The following is a 20,000-nucleotide window of genomic DNA, read 5'->3' as shown; positions in this document are numbered from 1 at the left end:
TAGCGAGCACCTATTAAGGTTGGCGTAACACACAAGTGCTGTTAGCGAGCACCTATTAAGGTTGGCATAACACACAAGTGCTGTTAGCGAGCACCTATTAAGGTTGGCATAACACAAGTGCTGTTAGCGAGCACCTATTAAGGATGGCGTAACACACAAGGCGGTGGGGGACATGGCCAACGCGATGTCCCACAGGCCAGCATTTTTAGTGGTGATGGTAGTGGTGATGGTGGTGTAGGGGTGTCAGGGGAAGGATTCCCACCAATAGATGGGTTAGTGGGAGGGGTGATCGAAGGGATATAAGGAGAGAACGGGCGGGAAGAAGGGGCCTTTGGCGGGAACGAGATTGGGACGGCTGGGGACAGGTGTGGATGGAAGGAAAGGAATAAAGGACGAGACCCCTGCAATCTGGTGTCGGCTCCTACTTTACATCTGGTGGCAACGGTGGGATCTCATGGCTACAAAGAAAAATCCCCGCGGGAAAGAGCCAAGGGAGGAGGAAGCAGGGGCCGGGGATCCTTCCCATCACGGGCAACAAGGGGGCCTGCTATCAGAAGCAGCAGCAGGGGGCCCGGATCGCCTGGAGGACCCCATGGAGGACCGCATGGCCCGCGTGGAGAGGGCACTGCAGGAGCTACTGCAGATGCACCCTATGGGGGGCCCGCCAGCACCGGGACCCCCACCCCCACGCGTACTACGGGAGGAGAGGCCACGGGACCCGGAGGCCGACCAGCCGGCCGGGCAGGAGCCGCAACCAACCTCGTCACGCCAGCCGCCGCTGCTCCCGCCAAAACCCCCAGGGCTAAACACCCAACACGGAGAGCAAGTGGCCGGACGGCCGCGTCGGCTGGGGCCCGTTGACAAGTTCGTGGCTGAGGAAGAAGATTGGGAGGGGTTTGTCCGCCGATTCGAGGCTGCCTTCCACGCTCTCGAGTGGACAGACGAAGAGGCACTACGAGCGCTGCCATCCGTTCTGGGCAAGGAAGCACTCTCCTCTTACACCTCCCTTCCCTCGCACAGCAAGTCCACGCTACAGGCGGCCTACGAGGCTTTGGGGGAGATCTATTGCCCGGCGGAAGGAGCCTTTAAACGGTTCCAGGATCGCCAGCGAGGGGCTAAAGAATCCCCTTTAGGGGTGCGCTGCTCGTGTTGGCGAGGAGAGCTTTCCCTCGCCTGGCGGAAGAAGCGCTCAAGGACCTCGTGGTCGAGCACCTCATCGCCTACGCTTGCCGCGCCGGCGTTGTAATGCCCGTGGTGACGCCGGGGGAACACACCTCGCTGTGGGCTGCCCGGACCATCCAAGCCCACGAGCAAGTCATGGGCCGGGCGCCACCCGTGGGCCCGGTGGCTGGCGCGGCGGGGGGGAACAGCCGAGCCGTTGCCGCGGCGCTACTGGGTCCAGCGACACCAACCGCCGAACCTGCACCGTCGCCACAGGCTGCCTGTGGGGCAGCTGGGAACGGGCCCCCGACGTCTGAGATGGAGCCATCGCTGCGGGAGGTGTACGCGGCGATCCGGGGACTGGCGGAGCAGAGGGACCAGGGGCGCGACCAGCCGCCGCGTCGCTGGCAGCCGCCTCTACAACATCGCGCCGAGCCCCCCCGACGGAACGCCCTGTGGGTCTGCCACCGTTGTGGTCGAGAGGGGCATGTGGCGAGGGGGTGCCGCACGGAGCCGGAGGCCGCCAACGTCACCTGGAACCAGCCGGGGCCGAACGCCGACAGGATCCAGGCGAGTGACGCCGTCCCGCCCGGCCTCTCGGTCGGGCCGAGCAATTACAATTCCGACGCCGTGAACTTACCGGGAGTCTCCTCGGGGTGGGCGCCGTCGGTGTCGTTCCCCGGTCCCCATTGTCCGGGTCGGGGGAAGGGGATCGTGCCGGGGATAGCGCCGGGGCCTGTGATTGCGTCGCGACCAGAAGTGGCGTCGCGACCCGGAGTGGCGTCGCGAACGGACGTGACGTTGCATCCGGAAGTGACGTCGCGGCCAAAAGTGGTGTCGCGGATCGCGCCGGGAATTGCGCCGGGGCCGTGGACCGCGTCGGGGATCGCGCCGAGGCCGGAGACCGCGTCGGGAGTCGCGCCGGGGCCGGAGACCGCGTCGGGAGTCGCGCCGAGGCCGGGAGGGACGTCGCGGGCGGACGTGACGTCGCGGGCGGAGGTGACGTCGCGGGTGGAGGTGACGTCGCGGGCGGACGTGACGTCGCGAGCGGGCGTGGTTTCGCGGGCGGGCGTGACGTCGCCGGCGGGCGTGACGTCGCCGGCGGGCGTGACGTCGCCGGCGGGCGTGACGTCGCCGGCGGGCGTGACGTCGCCGGCGGGCGTGACGTCGCCGGCGGGCGTGACGTCGCGGGCGGGCGTGACGTCGCCGGCGGGCGTGACGTCGCCGGCGGGCGTGACGTCGCCGGCGGGCGTGACGTCGCCGGCGGGCGTGACGTCGCGGGCGGGCGTGACGTCGCGGGCGGGCGTGACGTCGCCGGCGGGCGTGACGTCGCGGGCGGGCGTGACGTCGCCGGCGGGCGTGACGTCGCCGGCGGGCGTGACGTCGCGGGCGGGCGTGACGTCGCCGGCGGGCGTGACGTCACCAGTTACCTGCGACGCCGGCGAGTTGCCAGGGGCAACGGCCCGGGGGCGGAGGCAGCCCACAAGATTGACATTGCGCCCTGGAGCAGTTCCACGGCCCGCCTCACCACCACTTTGCGGCAGAGCGAGACGGAACCAGGGGGACCACGCCCCCGTGACAAAGGGAAGGGAGGGGAGAAGGGAGGGGCTCACGGGAAGGCCCACCCCCCAGTCCCCACTGCCCCCTACAATGGGGGGGGCCCCCCACACCACAAGGGGGGCCCATCCTACGTCACCAAGGGGGGGCAATTTGCACCACATAGAGAGCCCAGCCCGCAACCCACGGGTAAGCCCACACTATGTAACAAGGGCGCGTTCACCCTGCTGCGACGCACTCCAAAGGGAGGAACCCCATCTTCAGTCCATTTACATCCATCCCCCATCATTTCACCATGCACCACAGGATAACGAGACGCCGCCTGGTCAGTGGCCGGACTCAGCCACACAATGGAGGAAGCTGGCAAGGCGGGTGGTAGCGGCCACGTCGGGAACCTCGGTCCTGGTCGGTGAAATCGCGGGAGTGTCGGCACGTATCTTGGTGGATACGGGGGCATCAGCCACGATCATCTCGAGCACCATGCACAAGATGCTGCCGGATAAAATCCGACCTTTAGTCCCTGTCAAGACAATGTTCATTGCAGCAAATGGAGGCAGCATGGGCTTCCTGGGCCAGGTTGAAGCCCCGATACAGATTGGGCAGCTCTCGGTAGCAGGACCCATCCTTGTCTCTGCAACGTTGCCCGTACCCTGCCTGTTGGGGACGGACTTTCTGAGGCGGATGCCAATGAAAATCGATCTGGCCCATGGGCGGGTGGAAGTCCAGGGAACGCATCTCCATTTCCTAAAGGCGGAGGGGGCCAGCCGGGGTGTACCCTACGTGCAGGCTCTGGTCAGTAAGTCTGTCTCCATTCCCCCGGCAGCCCAGATGCTGATTCCGCTGCAATATCGGTCTCCCCTCGTGACAGCCCGACCAGACTCACCCATCCTGGTGTCTCCGGCGTCAGCTGCCATGGATCGCCATGCGCTGGTGGGAGCCGAAACTATTGTACAGAGGAACCAGCATCTGTTCATTCAGGTGCTGAACGCCTCCGATAGAACAGCGACGGTGCAGGAGGAAACAGTTCTGGCCCACGTTAGTCCCTTGTCACTAGGAGCCCCAGGGACAAAGCCCGAGCTTGTAGGCAGCATCAGCCAGTCCGAGGACAGAGGGGCCGAATCGTGGATGGACCAGCTGGCGGGGCCTGAGCTGGGATTGCCGCCCGACCAGAAACAGCAGCTGCACTCGTTATTGCATGAGTTCTCGGACGTGTTCAGCCGGGGACCGTTCGACCTAGGGCGCACAAATCTGTCGCAGCACCACATTAACACGGGAGATGCCGCACCCCTGCGCCAAAACACATATAGAATGAGCCCAATGGAAAAAGGGCACATTCAACAAGCGGTGCAGGAGATGCTGCGGGCCGACATAATTTCTCCATCCTCGAGTCCCTGGGGGGCACCGGTGGTCCTAGTCAAGAAGTCAGACGGGTCACTGAGATTCCGACGCCTCAATGCCGTCACGCTGGCCGACGCATATCCCCTACCACGTATTGACGACTCATTGGATGCACTGGCGGGAGCAAAATTTTTCAGTATGCTGGATTTATTGTCCGGGTTCTGGCAGGTCCCACTAGACGCGGACTCCCGGCCTAAAACAGCGTTCCGGACACCACAGGGCCTGTTCGAGTTCAACTGCCTGCCTATGGGCCTCCAGACTGCGCCGGCGACGTTCCAACGCATAATGGAGTTGGCCTTAGCAGGCCTCCAATGGGAAACGTGCCTCATCTACCTGGATGACGTCATTGTCTTCAGCCGATCATTCGAGGAACACATTGACCGATTACGTCAGGTATTCCTGCGGTTCCGGAACGCGAACTTGAAGCTCAAGCCGTCGAAGTGCCACCTGTAGGGGCAAGTGCTGCTAGCGAGTAGCAGCAGCAGCAGCTATGAAGGCAAAGACAAAGATGCCCCGTGTAGCCTGTAGTAGCAGGCTGTAGGGGCAAGTGCTGCTAGCGAGTAGCAGCAGCTATGAAGGCAAAGACAAAGATGCCCCGTGTAGCCTGTAGTAGCAGGCTGTAGGGGCAAGTGCTGCTAGCGAGTAGCAGCAGCAGCAGCAGCTATGAAGGCAAAGACAAAGATGCCCCGTGTAGCCTGTAGTAGCAGGCTGTAGGGGCAAGTGCTGCTAGCAGAGGGGTGGGTGGCCAGCACCACGCCCGGCCGCCTTAGTCTCTCTTCAAATGGAAATGTTCATACAGTTTTCGATTTAAAGCTTTCGTGACTGCAGGGATTCATCTTCTTGGTTCTTTCGGTAAAGTCACGTAGAAGGGAATTAATAAAATAATAAAAATAAAACATAATAAAATAATTCTCACGACGTTTCGGCCACAACGCAAGCAGCCGTTCTCTGGTGAAGAACAGGTCTGTCGGGGAGACAGCGTCTGAATGTCTCCTCGACAAACCTGGTCTTCATCTGAGGACGGCTGTCGGGGAGACAGTGTCTGAATGAAGAGGACACACTGAAGAATTTGAGTCAGTCTTTTATGTATTTTGCATTCATAACGTGAATGATAATTCCCCCCTCCACCGAACGCACGTGTGTTGCTAGGGGCAACCCCCGGTCAGCTGTCTGCGCATGTGCAGATGCATATTAAAATAATAATAATAGCACTAAATTGTTAACTATTTAAAGTTGACGTATGCGAAAATAGAACAGCGCTGGCTCACCGTGGGGCTTATCGCCTGGTACCCGGGTACTTTGAACGTAAACCCTACGGTTCGCGAGCCAAATCTTTCGCAAGTTTCGTCCACGCACAGACACAGACAAACACAGACACACAGAAAATGGCTTTTATAGGCAAGATTGTATAGACGTGTAGTGTAAAGTAGTGTAGTGTAAAGTGGATATAGTGTAACGTGGCTCAGTGAAGGATATGATGGATGCCACAGGGTCACCGAACCCCATTGTGAATCCTCAGTGTGCCGAGTGAATGTTTTGTAGATTTGGCGTTAACAAGAACGGAGTAAAAAGAATAACACTTAGTTACTAAGCACATTCAAGTGATGAGGGTCAAAAAACAGTGCTTCTGCATTGTGGAAATTGACACAAGTGTATAGTAAGGTAGTGAATTGTGTAGTGTATCAAAGTGTAGTGTTTGTAGTAGTGTAATGTATAGTGTAAAGCGGCTCGTAATGATGGGCATGCTGGACGCTGTGGTGCCCTAAACAACTTTGTGGGGATCTCCAAACCCCCACAGCACCTGGCTGAAACCAGATGGAGTCCAATTTCAGCCGAGGCCACCCCCAGCCCGTGGCTGGAGGCTACTTGCAGAAATATTGATCGACGGTCGATGGGCACAGCTTGCACCTGACGTTCCAGCGGAGTTGTTCCTTGCATCCGCACTGCTTCTCCACCGTGACTGGGAAGGGAACAGCAGCAGAGGCAACGGTGCGAAACGGACGCGTGAACCATCGTCGTTTTGCTCACAATGATTTTTCATCGCAATTTTGCGATCGTCGTTGACGTCGCGAGGTGAAACATCTCCCTTCGAGCGACCCAAGGTTAACGGAAAGCAGTTCTCAAGAAATGTTTTCTATTTAATTGTGGAGTTTACAGTACTGTATAGTGCAGTGTATAGGAGTGAAGAATAGTGTATAGTAGTATAGGGACAGTGCGGAAAGAGAGAGACGGTGCGTGGGTGGAGAAGGGGGGGTGAGGGGCTCACCTTGCGAGATGTCGTATCCTCTGTCACAGCACGTGATGACGGAGCATCCCTCGGTGCCCTCGGAGGTGACGTTGCACCGCCGCCCCACCACGCCGGGGATGCCGCTGGCGTCGTCGCGCTCGCAGTAGTCCGGGCTGGCGCTCACGTGCACCAGCTCGCTCGCCGTGGGCGCCGTCAACCACTCGTTCACCGGCTCCAGACGCCAGCGGGACCAGCGGGACCAGCGGGTGGCACCGCCGGTAACGGCACCGGCTGCACCGCCGCGACGACCGCTCGTCTTGTGGCTCACCAACCGCATGGCGGAACTTGTGTCGTACTTTTCCTGCAGCCACCATTGTCATCATCATCATCAGGGGATGAGGAGGATCCGCCATGTGTGTTTTTGTTGAAGTGGTGGTGGTTGTTGTGTGAATGCGGGGAACCTCCTTAGTTGTTAGGGACCCCTCCCCCTGTTTGTAGCCCTCCTGTCAATTAATCCTTAATCCCCCACCCACACCTCCTCCGGGTGCAGTCTCATCACCGGCAGCCGTGAGCTCACCTTCAGAAAGTTTCCAACTTTGCGAAAGTCGGCGAGATGCGGCGAGCAGACCTGGAGCACGCAGATGCCAAATTCAAAGTGGCACTTGCAGTCAATGGATGCCAGATTGTACACCGCCTGTAGCACCACCACCAACAACGTCATCGTCACTACAACACAATCATTGTTACCACCAACACCATTATCATTTGTCACTACCAACCGCCATTTCCCAATAATTGGCAGTGAAGTCACCGACAGCGCTTGTGCCAGGCTGTGTGAACATTAAGCCCACGTGAAGTGTCAAATGTCCGCCTGGCAGGAGGTCATGGGACAGACCCAGGTGCCACGGGTCGACTGACTGAGATGACTGGCCAATGCACCACCTGCGTGTGGCCCCTGCTGCTGTGCCAACTTGCTGCATATTAGCCGCCCAGAGCTCTGCTCGTTGTTGGGAGCACCGCTTCTCTGCCCTCTTTTGCCGAGGGGTGACTGCGTCCAACTCCTCCACAGAGGCCGATCTTAACAACGCTGGTACCAGTCATTAGCAAGTTCACTCAGCTCCACGTCCTCCTGTACCACATCACTGCATCCCTTCTCCAGCCTGTGCCACACCCTTTAAGCACCCTCTATCTGGCCGAACTAAAGTGGCTTTGGCATGCGGTGGCTGGGCATGCGGACTACATGATCCAGCCAAAGCAGCCTTGCCTGCCGGAGGAGCTCAGCAAATGGACTTTGTCCAGATCTTTCAAGGATTTGTGAGCTCTTCACACAATCCAGCCTGGTTAAACCCAGGATGGATTGTAGGCATGCCACCCTGAATGTTTCTAAGTGGCAAAAATGTTACATGGTCATGCCCTCTACGCTTGCAAAACGTGGACACCCTGGTCCACGTTTTGGAAGCGTAGAGGGCATGACCATGGCCAAGAAGACCTGAAGCTTTGTGTGGAGCAACAGACCAGGTAGCTTCCACACAGCATGGCGCAGTCAATGCAAATATAATGCCTCTCAATTTATTGAGACCTCTGCTGTCAGAGAGCTGGTCATAGGCACACTTTCCAGGTATGGGAAACTCTCCACAACTGCCCCATCACCAATTGGGAGTTGTGGAGTGTCCAATGGCACAACATACCCAGGCAGGTGCTTAGTTTTGGTGGGGCTGTTGGCAAGGCCCCACCTCTTAGTGGCAATCTCCAGGTTCAGCAGCAGCACCTCCAACTCCTCCTCTGAGTGAGCAGAAATTACCAGATCGGCAAACATAACGTGGTTGAGCAATAGGGAGCCATCCCTTGACCGCACCCGGGCATCGATCAGCCTCCCATCGTATCTGTACCAGATTCTGCCGGACAGTCATGGAAAGCTTCACGAACTATGTGGTCGAAAATGTTTTTAACTAATGTGGGAGCGAAAGGACATCGCTGTCGCACCCCAAGGTGAAGAGGGAGTGGTTCCAACTCCCAGCCACGCAGCTTTATCCGGGCCTGCCCACCATCATGAAGGTCTTGAATAATTGTGAGCAGTCGGACTCTGAAAGCACGAATAACAACCCACAGCCCAGGCCTATTGATGATAACATAGTGACTTGGCCAGGTCAAAAAAGCAGAGATGTAAGTTTTGTTGGAATTCCCTACACCTCTGCTGTAGCAGACGGACAGAAAACATGGCGTCTGTGCAGTCAAAAAAGCAGAGATGTAGGTCTTGTTGGAATTCCCTACACCTCTGCTGTAGCAGACGGACAGAAAACATGGCGTCTGTGCAGTCAAAAAAGCAGAGATGTAGGTCTTGTTGGAATTCCCTACACCTCTGCTGTAGCAGACGGACAGAAAACACGGCGTCTGTGCAGTCAAAAAAGCAGAGATGTAGGTCTTGTTGGAATTCCCTACACCTCTGCTGTAGCAGACGGACAGAAAATATGGCGTCTGTGCAGGGCCACCCTGGCCTAAAACCACGTTGGGTCTCCGTGCCAATAATCGTCCACCCATTCACCGTTAATATTCATTTTTGGAAAAGGCATACAAGAGTGATTCTGCCTATTTTTTGTAATATTTTTTTTATTGGCATGTAGCGCTGGGGCATAAGCACGCTGTGAATCTCACACCCCCCCACCCCGCTGCCTCACCCACATAAAAGATAGCTGGAGGTTAATGACTGCAGGAAGTTGTAAAACTAGAAAAACTACACTTAGGCGCAATTGAGAGCATCTGTGTCCACAGGCCATGAGATGGCTGAAAGGTAGAGGAGGAGCCAGGCCTTGATGTGACTTAGGAAATTACTTCAGTCAAGTAGAACAGACACACACGTACACCGGACAAGCGGTCACAATCAAAAGGGGAAAATGTCAAAACTGGGTGGTTTTTTACTTTTGCCGACAAAACTGGATCCCAAATGTCAAAACTGGGTGGTCTTGGAAAACGACAGGCAAAACAGGGTGGTGCTTTTTGATATGACAAAACTGGGTGATGTTCAATGTGGACAAATGTCAAAACTGGGTGAAGAAGGTGTACGATTTAATGTATCATTTTGTACACGTTTAGGTGGGCAAAGGCCGTCGTCATCATGTCTTCCATGTGGTGCATGAGGAAGTGGAAGGGGTCCATCTCGCGAGCCGGCAGAGCCTCGCTGTTCGTGGACTCCACAAAGTTCGTCGTGCGCCAGCCGTACAATGGCGTCATATGCAGGTGCGGGTAGAGCGCCCACGTGTGGGGGTCGATCTTGTTGTAGTACGTGGCCGCCGTAGGCAGAGCTACGCCCAAGCAGCCCAAGGAGCTGCGGAACGCGGCCTCGGAGGCGCACCCTTGGGCATCGTAGATGATGCCTTGGAGGTCGGGCGTGAACGCGGAGCCGATGTTGTCCACGCCGTTGCAGATCAAATGCCGCGTGCAGTGGATGAGCATGAGGTCCTTCCAGTCGGAGGCTAGGATGCCCGTGCCACGATCGCAGAAGACCGGCGTGCCGTCGAGCTCGATGTCGTTGGTCGTGCAGCAGTTGAGAAACCAGTCGTAGGCCGCTGCCGTCTCGGACGGCACCAGCGCCACGGCGAGAAGGACGTTGCGGTTGTTGCCGTCGCGCCCAACGAGGACGAGCATGGTTCCGTTGTAGGCGCGCGCCTTCATGTGCGACCCGTCGATGCCGACGACGCGTTGAAGACTTGGCTGCAACGAGCGTGCGATCGGGTTGCAGATGAACGCACCCCAGAAGATGCCCGCGTCTTCTCTCACACTGCAGGTCGTCGCGTTGAGCTTGCCGAACGTCTCCACCAGCGAGTTGATGAACTCGAAGCCTGCATGGGCCGCACTCTCGTTCGCCGCGATGCACGTGTCCTTGGCGCGGTACATCATCCGGGTCGGGACAATGACGCGAGAAACGTCGGCGACCTGGGCAATGACAGTCGGTGCGGAGGTACGGGGGTTGGCGCGAAAGGCCGAACGGGCTGTCGTGATCTTGGTAGTGCCCGTGCAGCCGTGGTGATCCGTGCACAGCGCCGAGACGCGGAAGCCGTGTCGTTCCCCCGTGAGCTTCGTCAGCTTCACCTTGAAGGAACAAGGTGTTGAACTAGAGCAGACGATGGCAACGTGCCATCCGCCGCTTCGCTTGAGGTCAAGGACCGCGCGCTTGCCTTGTTGCAAAGCAAAGTCTTGGATGCCGTGGATGGCCTCGCGGCGCGTGGTAAAAGTCTTCTTGGGGTGGAGGGTTGCCATTCGAATGTGAGCCGCTCCTCCACCTGTTTCGTGAAAAATGCTTGTGAAAAATCACGCTTCTACGTCTACTTTCAATTTTTCACGAGACAATGTCTATTTTCATTGCCAGCAATTTGATTTTTCACACAATATTTCCGCCAATCACCGTAACGGTGGGCCAAAGGATTGACCAATCAACGAGATGCGCATTCGTTGGTTTGTTCCGCACCATTGGGACCATGGTCAGGAGCGTCAAGCAGGCTAGTCCATCTCCCAAGGACGTCGCCTTTGTCTCTGTGCTTGGTCGTTTGGCGGGCTATGGTCGAATGCATGGCAAATTTAAGGGTGTACAGTAGCGCGTAGCATCAACCAACAATCCAAAAGTTTGGTATTGACGCGAGTCACTAGTCTAGGTCATCACGCAAGGTGGCAGTGCGCCCGCCTGGTTGCAAGCCCGCCCCGAGCTCACTTCCGAGTCCGAGCCGTAGCTTGAAATGTTGGTCGTTGGGGTGCTGGCACACTGTGCCAGCGTACAAATATCAAGTGTGTGTAGTTATATGGTGCTGGCACACTGTGCCAGCATACTAATACCAAGTGTTTAGATGAATGGGGTGCTGGCACAGTGTGCCAGTATACAAATACCAAGTGTTTGGATGAATGGGGTGCTGGCACACTGTGCTAGTATACAATTATCAAGTGTATTTGACAAATGTCAAAACTGGGTGCACCCTGAGTGTCCAAAACTCAAGTTTTTGGCCACCCAGGGTGCACCCAGTTTTGACATTTGGGATCCAGTTTTGTCGGCAAAAGTTAAAAACCACCCAGTTTTGACATTTTCCCCAATCAAAAGGACAGTTGTTCCGTCGTGAGAGGAAACCGACCAATCACAGGCCGAGGAGCAAAATCAAAGGAGTTCCACTCCGTTGTAAGAAGACGGGTCTGAGGTGGGAGATTTTCGGATATAACGAAGAAGCCGAACCACGCAAATCAGTCTTGCGACGGCAAGCTTCAGGGTATGGTCCTCGAAATCAACCGTGGGTGTCGAGTCTTGCAGAGAGGGTCGATGTGTTGCTAAGTGGCGAGTTTGGCGCCGAACGACAGTATGGCTGCAAGTTTTATTCTGCACTTGTCGTGATGTTTTGAGTCGCTCGCAGAATCAAGGACTGCGATAACTTGTATCGTACTAATCCGTAAGAGTTGTGAGAAGCTAAGGAGGTGCGCGAATATATTTTGAGTTTGAGAAGCGAGTGAGGAGCTGCGACGAGCAGCTGACAGCAGCAGGAGCCCTCCCTACCCATACCCTACCCTACCCGAAATGAGTGACAAACAGTGACTCACCGGTGACTCACGGTCTACCCGTACCCGCACCCTACCCGTACCCGGCCGGGTACGGGTAGGGTACGGGTGCGGCCAGGTACGGGTACGGGTATCGGGTACCCATTTGCGACCCTGGTGCGGCCGGGTACGGGTACGGGTAGACCGTGAGTCACTGGTGAGTCACCGTTTGCCACTCATTTCCCAACCCGGTTGCGACCTCTGACGTAGACGGAGCCGGACCCATCATCCCTGCCAGCATGGACAGCGCCAGCAGCGTGCGCGGCGTGCAGATTCGGCAAACACCCCGGCGGTGGAGGGAGACTGACGGCGCAGGCAAGAGCGCCGCGTGTTTCACGCACACACAAACCCAGCGCCTTGCTTGGGCCCCGACGTGTTTTCAGTAGGAGGAACGCTGCACCGGAAACCACTGGGTATTGTCAAAAGCACAGTAGCAGGAATAGGTGGACAACGCAAGCCGTGCTGCCCGCTATAATTATTGTACCTTGCGGTGACTGCCCTCCCACACACACAACACGCATATCAGTATGGCTAAGATTGTTACGAAAAGTTTGTGTGTTTTGAAAAGGGTTGCCATCAAGGTGGTTTTTTTTAACTATTAGCCTATCGGGATAAGCATTGTTCTGTCCCTTGAGTTAAATATGGTCTAATAGGGGTTTTCCCCTTTTTTCTGGCAACAAAACTGACACCTTTTGCAAGGAATCATGCTTACATTAACCACAATACTTGCAGTCAAATGCAAACAAAAAGCAATACTCTGGTAATTTATGCATTGGCGTCATCTGGTTGCACCCGAAACGTCGTGATCCATTTGATAGTCTACCCACGTGACGTCACCGAAAGAACCAAAGAGTATGGATCCCTTCAGTCACCAAAGCTTCAACATCAAGATTTTATTTCCCGGCCTTTGAATCGCATCCCAAAGTCGGGTTGACAAAACTCCACCAAAAACAGCAAAAGCCACTCGATGATTCTCCAACATCTTTAAATTGTCTGAAAATATTCATCAGAAACCATACAACTGCCCATATACATTCTAGACAAAGATCCCCTGTGTAGCCTCAACAGACTGCTGGGGCAAGTGCTGTTAGCGAGCGCCTCTGAAGGCCGGCACGGTGGCACACGAGGGGGTGGGTGGCCAGCACCACGCCCGGCCGCCTTTGTCTCCCCAGTGGCGATGTCTTCATATGTTACACACACACACAGATGCACATCAGCGTGGGTCCAGATGTCTTGTGACTCCCCCACCCCAAGTAAACGAGCCCTAATATATTGTTTTCCTGTGCATATTCATTTCCGTTTTAAATTAACCTTGCTTGAACAAATACAAAATTACGTTTTAGATAATTATGTGGGGAGGGGGGGGGGTCACCAGACATCAGGACCACCTACGCTACGAATCTTTAACAAAAAAAGTTGCATTGGACTAAGAAAGTCACTTTTGCAAAGCCGTCTCCAAATAAAAATGATTACATGAAAAATAAAATAATTTAACTAAACACATTACCACAATTGTTTTACTAAGTGGGTGTACGTTAAGAAGTACTGTGATTCGTTGCAATGTCTATGCACTTTTAAACTATAACATTAAATTGACTTGTATGCAACGTTCGCTTTCTCCGCAGTGAACAAAAAATAACACTGCTCAACAACAACAACAACAAAAATTTCTGGCCTGGACGTTTGCAGCTGTTCTAGACTAATTTCAGGGTGCTGATTCCAAATCTGATCTCAGATTTGCTCCGTCACATCTCATTTTCATGCTATCGGCATACCCCATTTTCATTAATTTTACCCGAAATTAACTCTGTCACTTATGATTGCAAGTCGTTGCGAGTCAGTGACTGCTTTAGTGTTAAAATACGGTGCTGTATTTTTAGGATAGTGTGTTTATGATATCATTTTATGTAGATATCCACATTTATTTAATATTTTGCTTCCGCAGTTTTTACTGAAAATGCAATATTTTATATCTCAAAAACCTGATGTGATAGACAAAAACTGATGCCAGATTTGGAATCAGCACCCCCCCAAAATTACATTACAGCCGTTGGAATATCTTATGCCAGAAGAAGTGTGTTGACCAGTGCAATCCGGATTGTCTCAGTTACTCTAATCCCACAAAAGCAGCAACAGCCTCTTCGTTATCCTCATAACCATCATCGTCATCGTCGTCATCGTCATCATGATCATCATCATAATCATCATCATCATCGTCATCATGATCATCATCATGATCATAATCATCATCATCACCAGCTGCTCCTTCAACTTGTTGATGAGCAGGATCTGATCCAGCTGTGTGAAACCACAACATCAACATCACCATCAACATCGTCAACAACATCATCGGCGTCATCGTCGGCACCATAGTCATGATCACCATCGTCGTCATCATCGTTATCATCGCCATCACCAGCATCAACATCATCGCCATCATCACCAGCTGCTCCTTCAACGTGTTGATGAGCAGGATGTTGTCCAGCTGCGTGAAACCACAACATCAACAACATCGTCAACATCGTCAACAACATTATCATCATCGTCAACATCGTCATCGTCAACATCGTCAACAACATCATCATCATCGTCAATATCATCATTGTCACCATCAACATCGTCAACATCATCATCGTCAACATCGTCAACAACATCATCATCATCGTCAATATCATCATTGTCACCATCAACATCGTCAACAACATCATCATCATCGTCAATATCATCATTGTCACCATCAACATCGTCAACAACATCATCATCATCGTCAACATCATCATCGTCAACAACATCATCATCATCGTCAACATCGTCATCGTCAACATCGTCAACAACATCATCATCATCGTCAACATCGTCAATGTCACCATCAACATTGTCGTCATCATCAACATTATCATTATCGACATCGTCAAGATCATCATGTGAAGTTGATGCTATTGATGTTGTTGATCTTATTGATTGTGTTGTTGATGTTGTTCATGTTGATGTTGTTGATGTTGATGATGTTGATGATGATGATGTTGATGTTGTTTATGCTGATGTTGTTGATCTTGGGGTACCTGGTTAGGTGGAGGATGTGACCAGAAGTACGGTGCATTGTATGCTGGGTTGCCCATTCTGTAACGACACTCACCACTACTCACCCACACTCACCACTACAACAACAACCGCCATTCGCCACTAAGTGGCGGTGACGTCACCACGACGCTTGTGCCAGGCCATGTGCACCTTGAGGCCACGTGAAGTGTCGAAAGCCCGCTGGCAGGAGGTCACGGGGCAGACCCAGGTGCCACGGGTCGACTGACCGAGATGACCGAGATGACTGGCTGATGCACCACCTGTGCCCCCTACTGTGCCAACTTGCTGTGCTTTAGCCACCCGGCGCTCCGCTCGTTGTTGTGAGCGTCGCTCCTCCGCCCTCCGTTGTTGTTGGAGGGCGACTGCCTCCAACTGCCCAGTAGCGTCCTTCACGAGCCTCCTCCACTGAGGCCGATCTTGACACCGCTGGTACCGGTCATCGGCAAGTCCACTCGATCCAGCCGAACAAAAGCTGTTTGGGCATGCGGTGGCTGGGCATGCGGGCTACATGACCCAGCCACCGCAGCCTTGCCTGCGGGCGTTCGACACTTCACGTGGCCTCAAGGTGCACTTGGCCTGGCACAAGCGTCGTGGTGACGTCACCACCACTTAGTGGTGAATGGCGGTTGTTGTTGTTGTGTACAGTGTGTGTGTCTGTGTGTACACTGTGTGCGTGTCTGTGTGTGTACAATGTGTGTGTGTGTGTACACTGTGTGTGTGTACACTGTGTGTGTCTCTGTGTGTGTGTACACTGTGTGTGTGTCTCTGTGTGTGTGTGTACACTGTGTGTGTGTCTCTGTGTGTGTGTACACTGTGTGTGTGTGTACACTGTGTGTGTACAATGTGTGTGTGTGTACACTGTGTGTGTACAATGTGTGTGTGTGTACACTGTGTATGTGTGTGTCTGTCTGTACACTGTGTGTGTGTACACTGTGTGTCTGTGTGTGTACACTGTGTGTGTACACTGTGTGTGTGTCTGGCTGTACACTGTGTGTGTACACCGTGTGTGTCTGTGTGTCTGTGTGTGTCTGTCTGTACACTGTGTGTGTACACTGTGTGTCTGTGTGTGTACACTGTGTGTGTGTCTGTCTGTACACTGTGTGTGTGTACACTGTGTGTCTGTGTGTGTACACTGTGTGTACACTGTGTGTGTGTCTGTCTGTACACTGTGTGTGTGTACACTGTGTGTCTGTGTGTGTACACTGTGTGTACACTGTGTGTGTCTGCCTGTACACTGTGTGTGTGTACACTGTGTGTCTGTGTGTGTACACTGTGTGTACACTGTGTGTGTGTCTGTCTGTACACTGTGTGTGTGTACACTGTGTGTCTGTGTGTGTACACTGTGTGTACACTGTGTTTGTGTCTGTCTGTACACTGTGTGTGTGTGTACACTGTGTGTCTGTGTGTGTACACTGTGTGTACACTGTGTGTGTCTGTCTGTACACTGTGTGTGTGTACACTGTGTGTCTGTGTGTGTACACTGTGTGTGTACAATGTGTGTGTGTACACTGTGTGTGTGTCTGTCTGTACACTGTGTGTGTACACTGTGTGTGTGCACCACGCTACTCACTCGCAAGGCAACGTTCTTCGATCCCGACTCCTGCCGGGGGAGGCGCTCCGTGCCCGGCGGCATCCGCCAGGAAAACTAGGTAGGGCCCCAGGGCGACTAGGCCGCAGTTGTTCCATATGGTGATGGATGTTGCTGATGATGTTGTTGATGGTGCTGATGATGTTGATGTTGCTGATGATGTTGTTGATGATGTTGTTGATAGTGCTGATGATGTTGTTGATGTTGCTGATGATGTTGTTGATGTTGCTGCTGATGTTGTTGATAGTGCTGATGCTGTTGTTGATGTTGCTGATGATGTTGTTGATGTTGTTGATGGTGTTGCTGATGATGTTGTTGATGTTGCTACTGATCTTGTTGATGTTGCTGCTGACAGACACGTACACACACAGTGGTGGTGTCTACACACAGACACGTACACACACAGTGGTGATGTCTACACACAGACACGTACACACACAGTGATGTCTACACACAGACACGTACACACACAGTGGCGATGTCTACACACAGACACGTACACACAGTGATGTCTACACACAGACACGTACACACAGTGATGTCTACACACAGACACGTACACACACAGTGGTGGTAGCAGCAATCACTACCCTTGCAACAGCAGATGCACGTGAGGGTTGGTCCAGATGTCTTGTGACCTCCCCTCCCCCAATTAATTGAGCCCTAATATAATGTTTTTCCTGTGCATATTCATTTCCGTTTTAAATGAACCTCACTTTAATTAAATGGGGGGGGGGGGGTCACCAGACATCTGGACCACCCACGCTACGGATCTTTAACAAAAAAAATTGCATTGGACTAAGCAAGTCACTTTACAAATAATAATTATTATAAATAACATATAAAATAAAATCCTTTAGCTAAATACATTACCACAATTGTGTAACATTAAGAAGCACATGGATTCGTGTCCATTTGTATAGACATGGAGGGGGGAGGGGCAGTCACGTGCCCACTTGTGGGGGAGGGGGCGATGGAGGAGGGGGTCTCGTGATTGGGGGAGGGGTAGTCACGTGCCCACGAGTGGGGGAGGGGGCGCTGGAGGAGGGGGGGTCTCGTGATTGGGGGAGGGGCAGTCACGTGCCCACTTGTGGGGGAGGGGGCGATGGAGGAGGGGGTCTCGTGATTGGGGGAGGGGCAGTCACGTGCCCACGGGTGGGGGAGGGGGCGCTGGAGGAGCGGGGGTCTCGTGATTGGGGGAGGGGCAGTCACGTGCACACTTGTGGGGGAGGGGGCGATGGAGGAGGGGGTCTCGTGATTGGGGGAGGGGTAGTCACGTGCCCACGAGTGGGGGAGGGGGCGCTGGAGGAGGGGGGGTCTCGTGATTGGGGGAGGGGCAGTCACGTGCCCACTTGTGGGGGAGGGGGCGCTGGAGGAGGGGGGGTCTCGTGATTGGGGGAGGGGCAGTCACGTGCCCACTTGTGGGGGAGGGGGCGATGGAGGAGGGGGTCTCGTGATTGGGGGAGGGGTAGTCACGTGCCCACTTGTGGGGGAGGGGGCGATGGAGGGGGGGGTCTCGTGATTGGGGGAGGGGTAGTCACGTGCCCACTTGTGGGGGAGGGGGCAATGGGGGGGGTCTCGTGATTGGAGGAGAGGCAGTCACGTGCCCACGAGTGGGGGAGGGGCGTGCTCAATGGCTGCCCTCTCACCATTGCTCACCCACTCACACAGAGACCACGTGGCCACAACAGACTTGTGAGGCGTGAAATAGACACCGGCGAGTAGCCACGAGAGGCGGCACGGCACACGAAGGGGGCGAGTGGCCAGTGTGAGTGGGGTGGTGTGTGGGGGGGGCCCGCTCCCGACTGACAAGCTTGAGTAGGCACCACTCTCCACCACGTGTCACTTTCCTCTCCAGTTGCAGCTGAAATGTAACACTGGTCAACACACTTTGTCTTCTGGCGTGAGGTATTCCAACGGGTTTAAGGTGATTTTGGGGTACCGATTCCAAATCCGGCATCAGTTTTTGTCTATCACATCAGGTTTTTGAGGTATAAAATATTGCATTTTGAATAAAAACTGCGAAAGAAAAATATTAAATGAATGTGGATATCTACATAAAATTATATAATAAACACGCTATCCTAAAATATAGCACCATATTTTAACACTAAAGCAGTCACTGACTCGCAACGACTTGCAATCATAAGTGACAGAGTTAATTTCGGGTAAAATCAATGGAAATGGGGTATGCCGATAGCATGAAAATGAGATGTGATGGAGCAAATCTGAGATCAGATTTGGAATCAGCACCCTGAAATTAGTCTAGAACAGCTGCAAAAGTCCAGGCCAGAAAATAATGTTTTGTTGCTGACCAGTGTAATGTAGCCTGTAGCCTGGTTATTAAGCTGGGTGAGTGTACTGACAGTCTATAATATAGACTGTAGCCTGGTTATTAAGCTGGGTAAGTGTACTGACAGCCTATAATGTAGACTGTATCCTGGTTATTAAGCTGGGTGAGTGTACTGACAGTCTATAATGTAGACTGTATCCTGGTTATTAACGACTGCCTGTCGTTGCGTTTTTAATGACTGTAAAACCTTGGATTGCGAGTTACTTGGTCTGCGAGTGTTTTGCAAGCCGAGCACATTTATTTATTTATTAAATATTAATAATCCCTGCAGTCACGAAAGCTTTAGATCGAAATTTTAATTTTATAAACGAGCGAGAGGTCTTGCAGTACGAGCAGTACGTGCACGCTTTGTCTGCCGAGCGTCACGTGATCACAACTGATACACCAGTGCTTCGATGCGCCAGTGCTTGGGATTACAAACACGTGTCCGGAACGAATTATGCTCGCAATCCAAGGTTTTTACTTGCTCCATCGCTTCCTGCCGATGATGATTCGAACGGCCGTGCTCCAGGGTCGGGTGCGGAGGAGCAGCAGGAGGAGGAGAGGGATCTACACCATGGGAACCTCATTTGCCAGTAAAAATATGATAATTGGTTTTTTACCCTTCTATCTGGCAACATCATATTTTTACTGGCAAATGAGGTTCCCATAGTGTAGATGCTTGCCCCGAGCTCTCATTCTCTGATGGTGCATTGTCTTTGAGTTGTGCGCCTTTTGGCGTCATCTGGTCCAGCCCATGTGAGAATAGGCTCTAAGAAAAGCTGTCTCGGGTGTGGACCAATCAACTTCAAGGACAGTGGACATTATCAGAGTTATGTCTTTTGTTTGTATTATGACTGCAGGTATTGCGGTCTATGCAAACATGACTCCTCATAAAAAGGTGTCAGTTTTGTTGCCAGATAGAAGGATAAAGAACCAATTATCGAGGAGAGGGATGTTGCATGTGTGGGAGACTCGTTGAGGAGGAATGCGTCATCAACCAGGCTATGCGTTAATTGTGTGCTGACCGACTCTCTGTGTTGCATTGCATTTCGATATTTTGCGAGGTTACTTAATTTAGTGTGTTT

At 53.5% G+C, this 20,000-nt stretch overlaps 1 protein-coding gene across 5 annotated transcripts; it reads right to left on the bottom strand.

Moving 5' to 3' along the window:
- Positions 1-5,236: 5,236 nt before the first annotated feature.
- On the bottom strand, positions 5,237-16,687 carry LOC133361964 (protein Wnt-5b-like). Of its 5 annotated transcripts, none has more exons than XM_061580934.1 (6): positions 16,563-16,687; positions 14,974-15,031; positions 14,280-14,396; positions 6,921-7,037; positions 6,383-6,704; positions 5,237-6,076 (listed from the first exon to the last, which is right to left on the bottom strand). In XM_061580934.1, the coding sequence occupies exons 1-6, from the start codon at positions 16,676-16,678 to the stop codon at positions 5,979-5,981; spliced, it is 828 nt and encodes a 275-aa protein (XP_061436918.1). In that variant the 5' UTR covers positions 16,679-16,687; the 3' UTR covers positions 5,237-5,978. The 5 variants fall into 5 exon arrangements, with proteins under 5 accessions (XP_061436918.1, XP_061436919.1, XP_061436920.1 ...); XM_061580935.1 differs by having other exon boundaries at positions 14,295-14,396; XM_061580936.1 differs by having other exon boundaries at positions 14,328-14,396.
- Between the last annotated feature and the right edge of the window lie 3,313 nt (positions 16,688-20,000).

Source organism: Lethenteron reissneri, unplaced genomic scaffold, assembly GCF_015708825.2.
Source record: "Lethenteron reissneri isolate LAM-NWPU_2019-01 unplaced genomic scaffold, ASM1570882v1 scaffold_1309, whole genome shotgun sequence".
Classification (NCBI taxonomy): domain Eukaryota; kingdom Metazoa; phylum Chordata; class Hyperoartia; order Petromyzontiformes; family Petromyzontidae; genus Lethenteron; species Lethenteron reissneri.
This window is presented reverse-complemented; position numbering and strand designations above follow the sequence as displayed.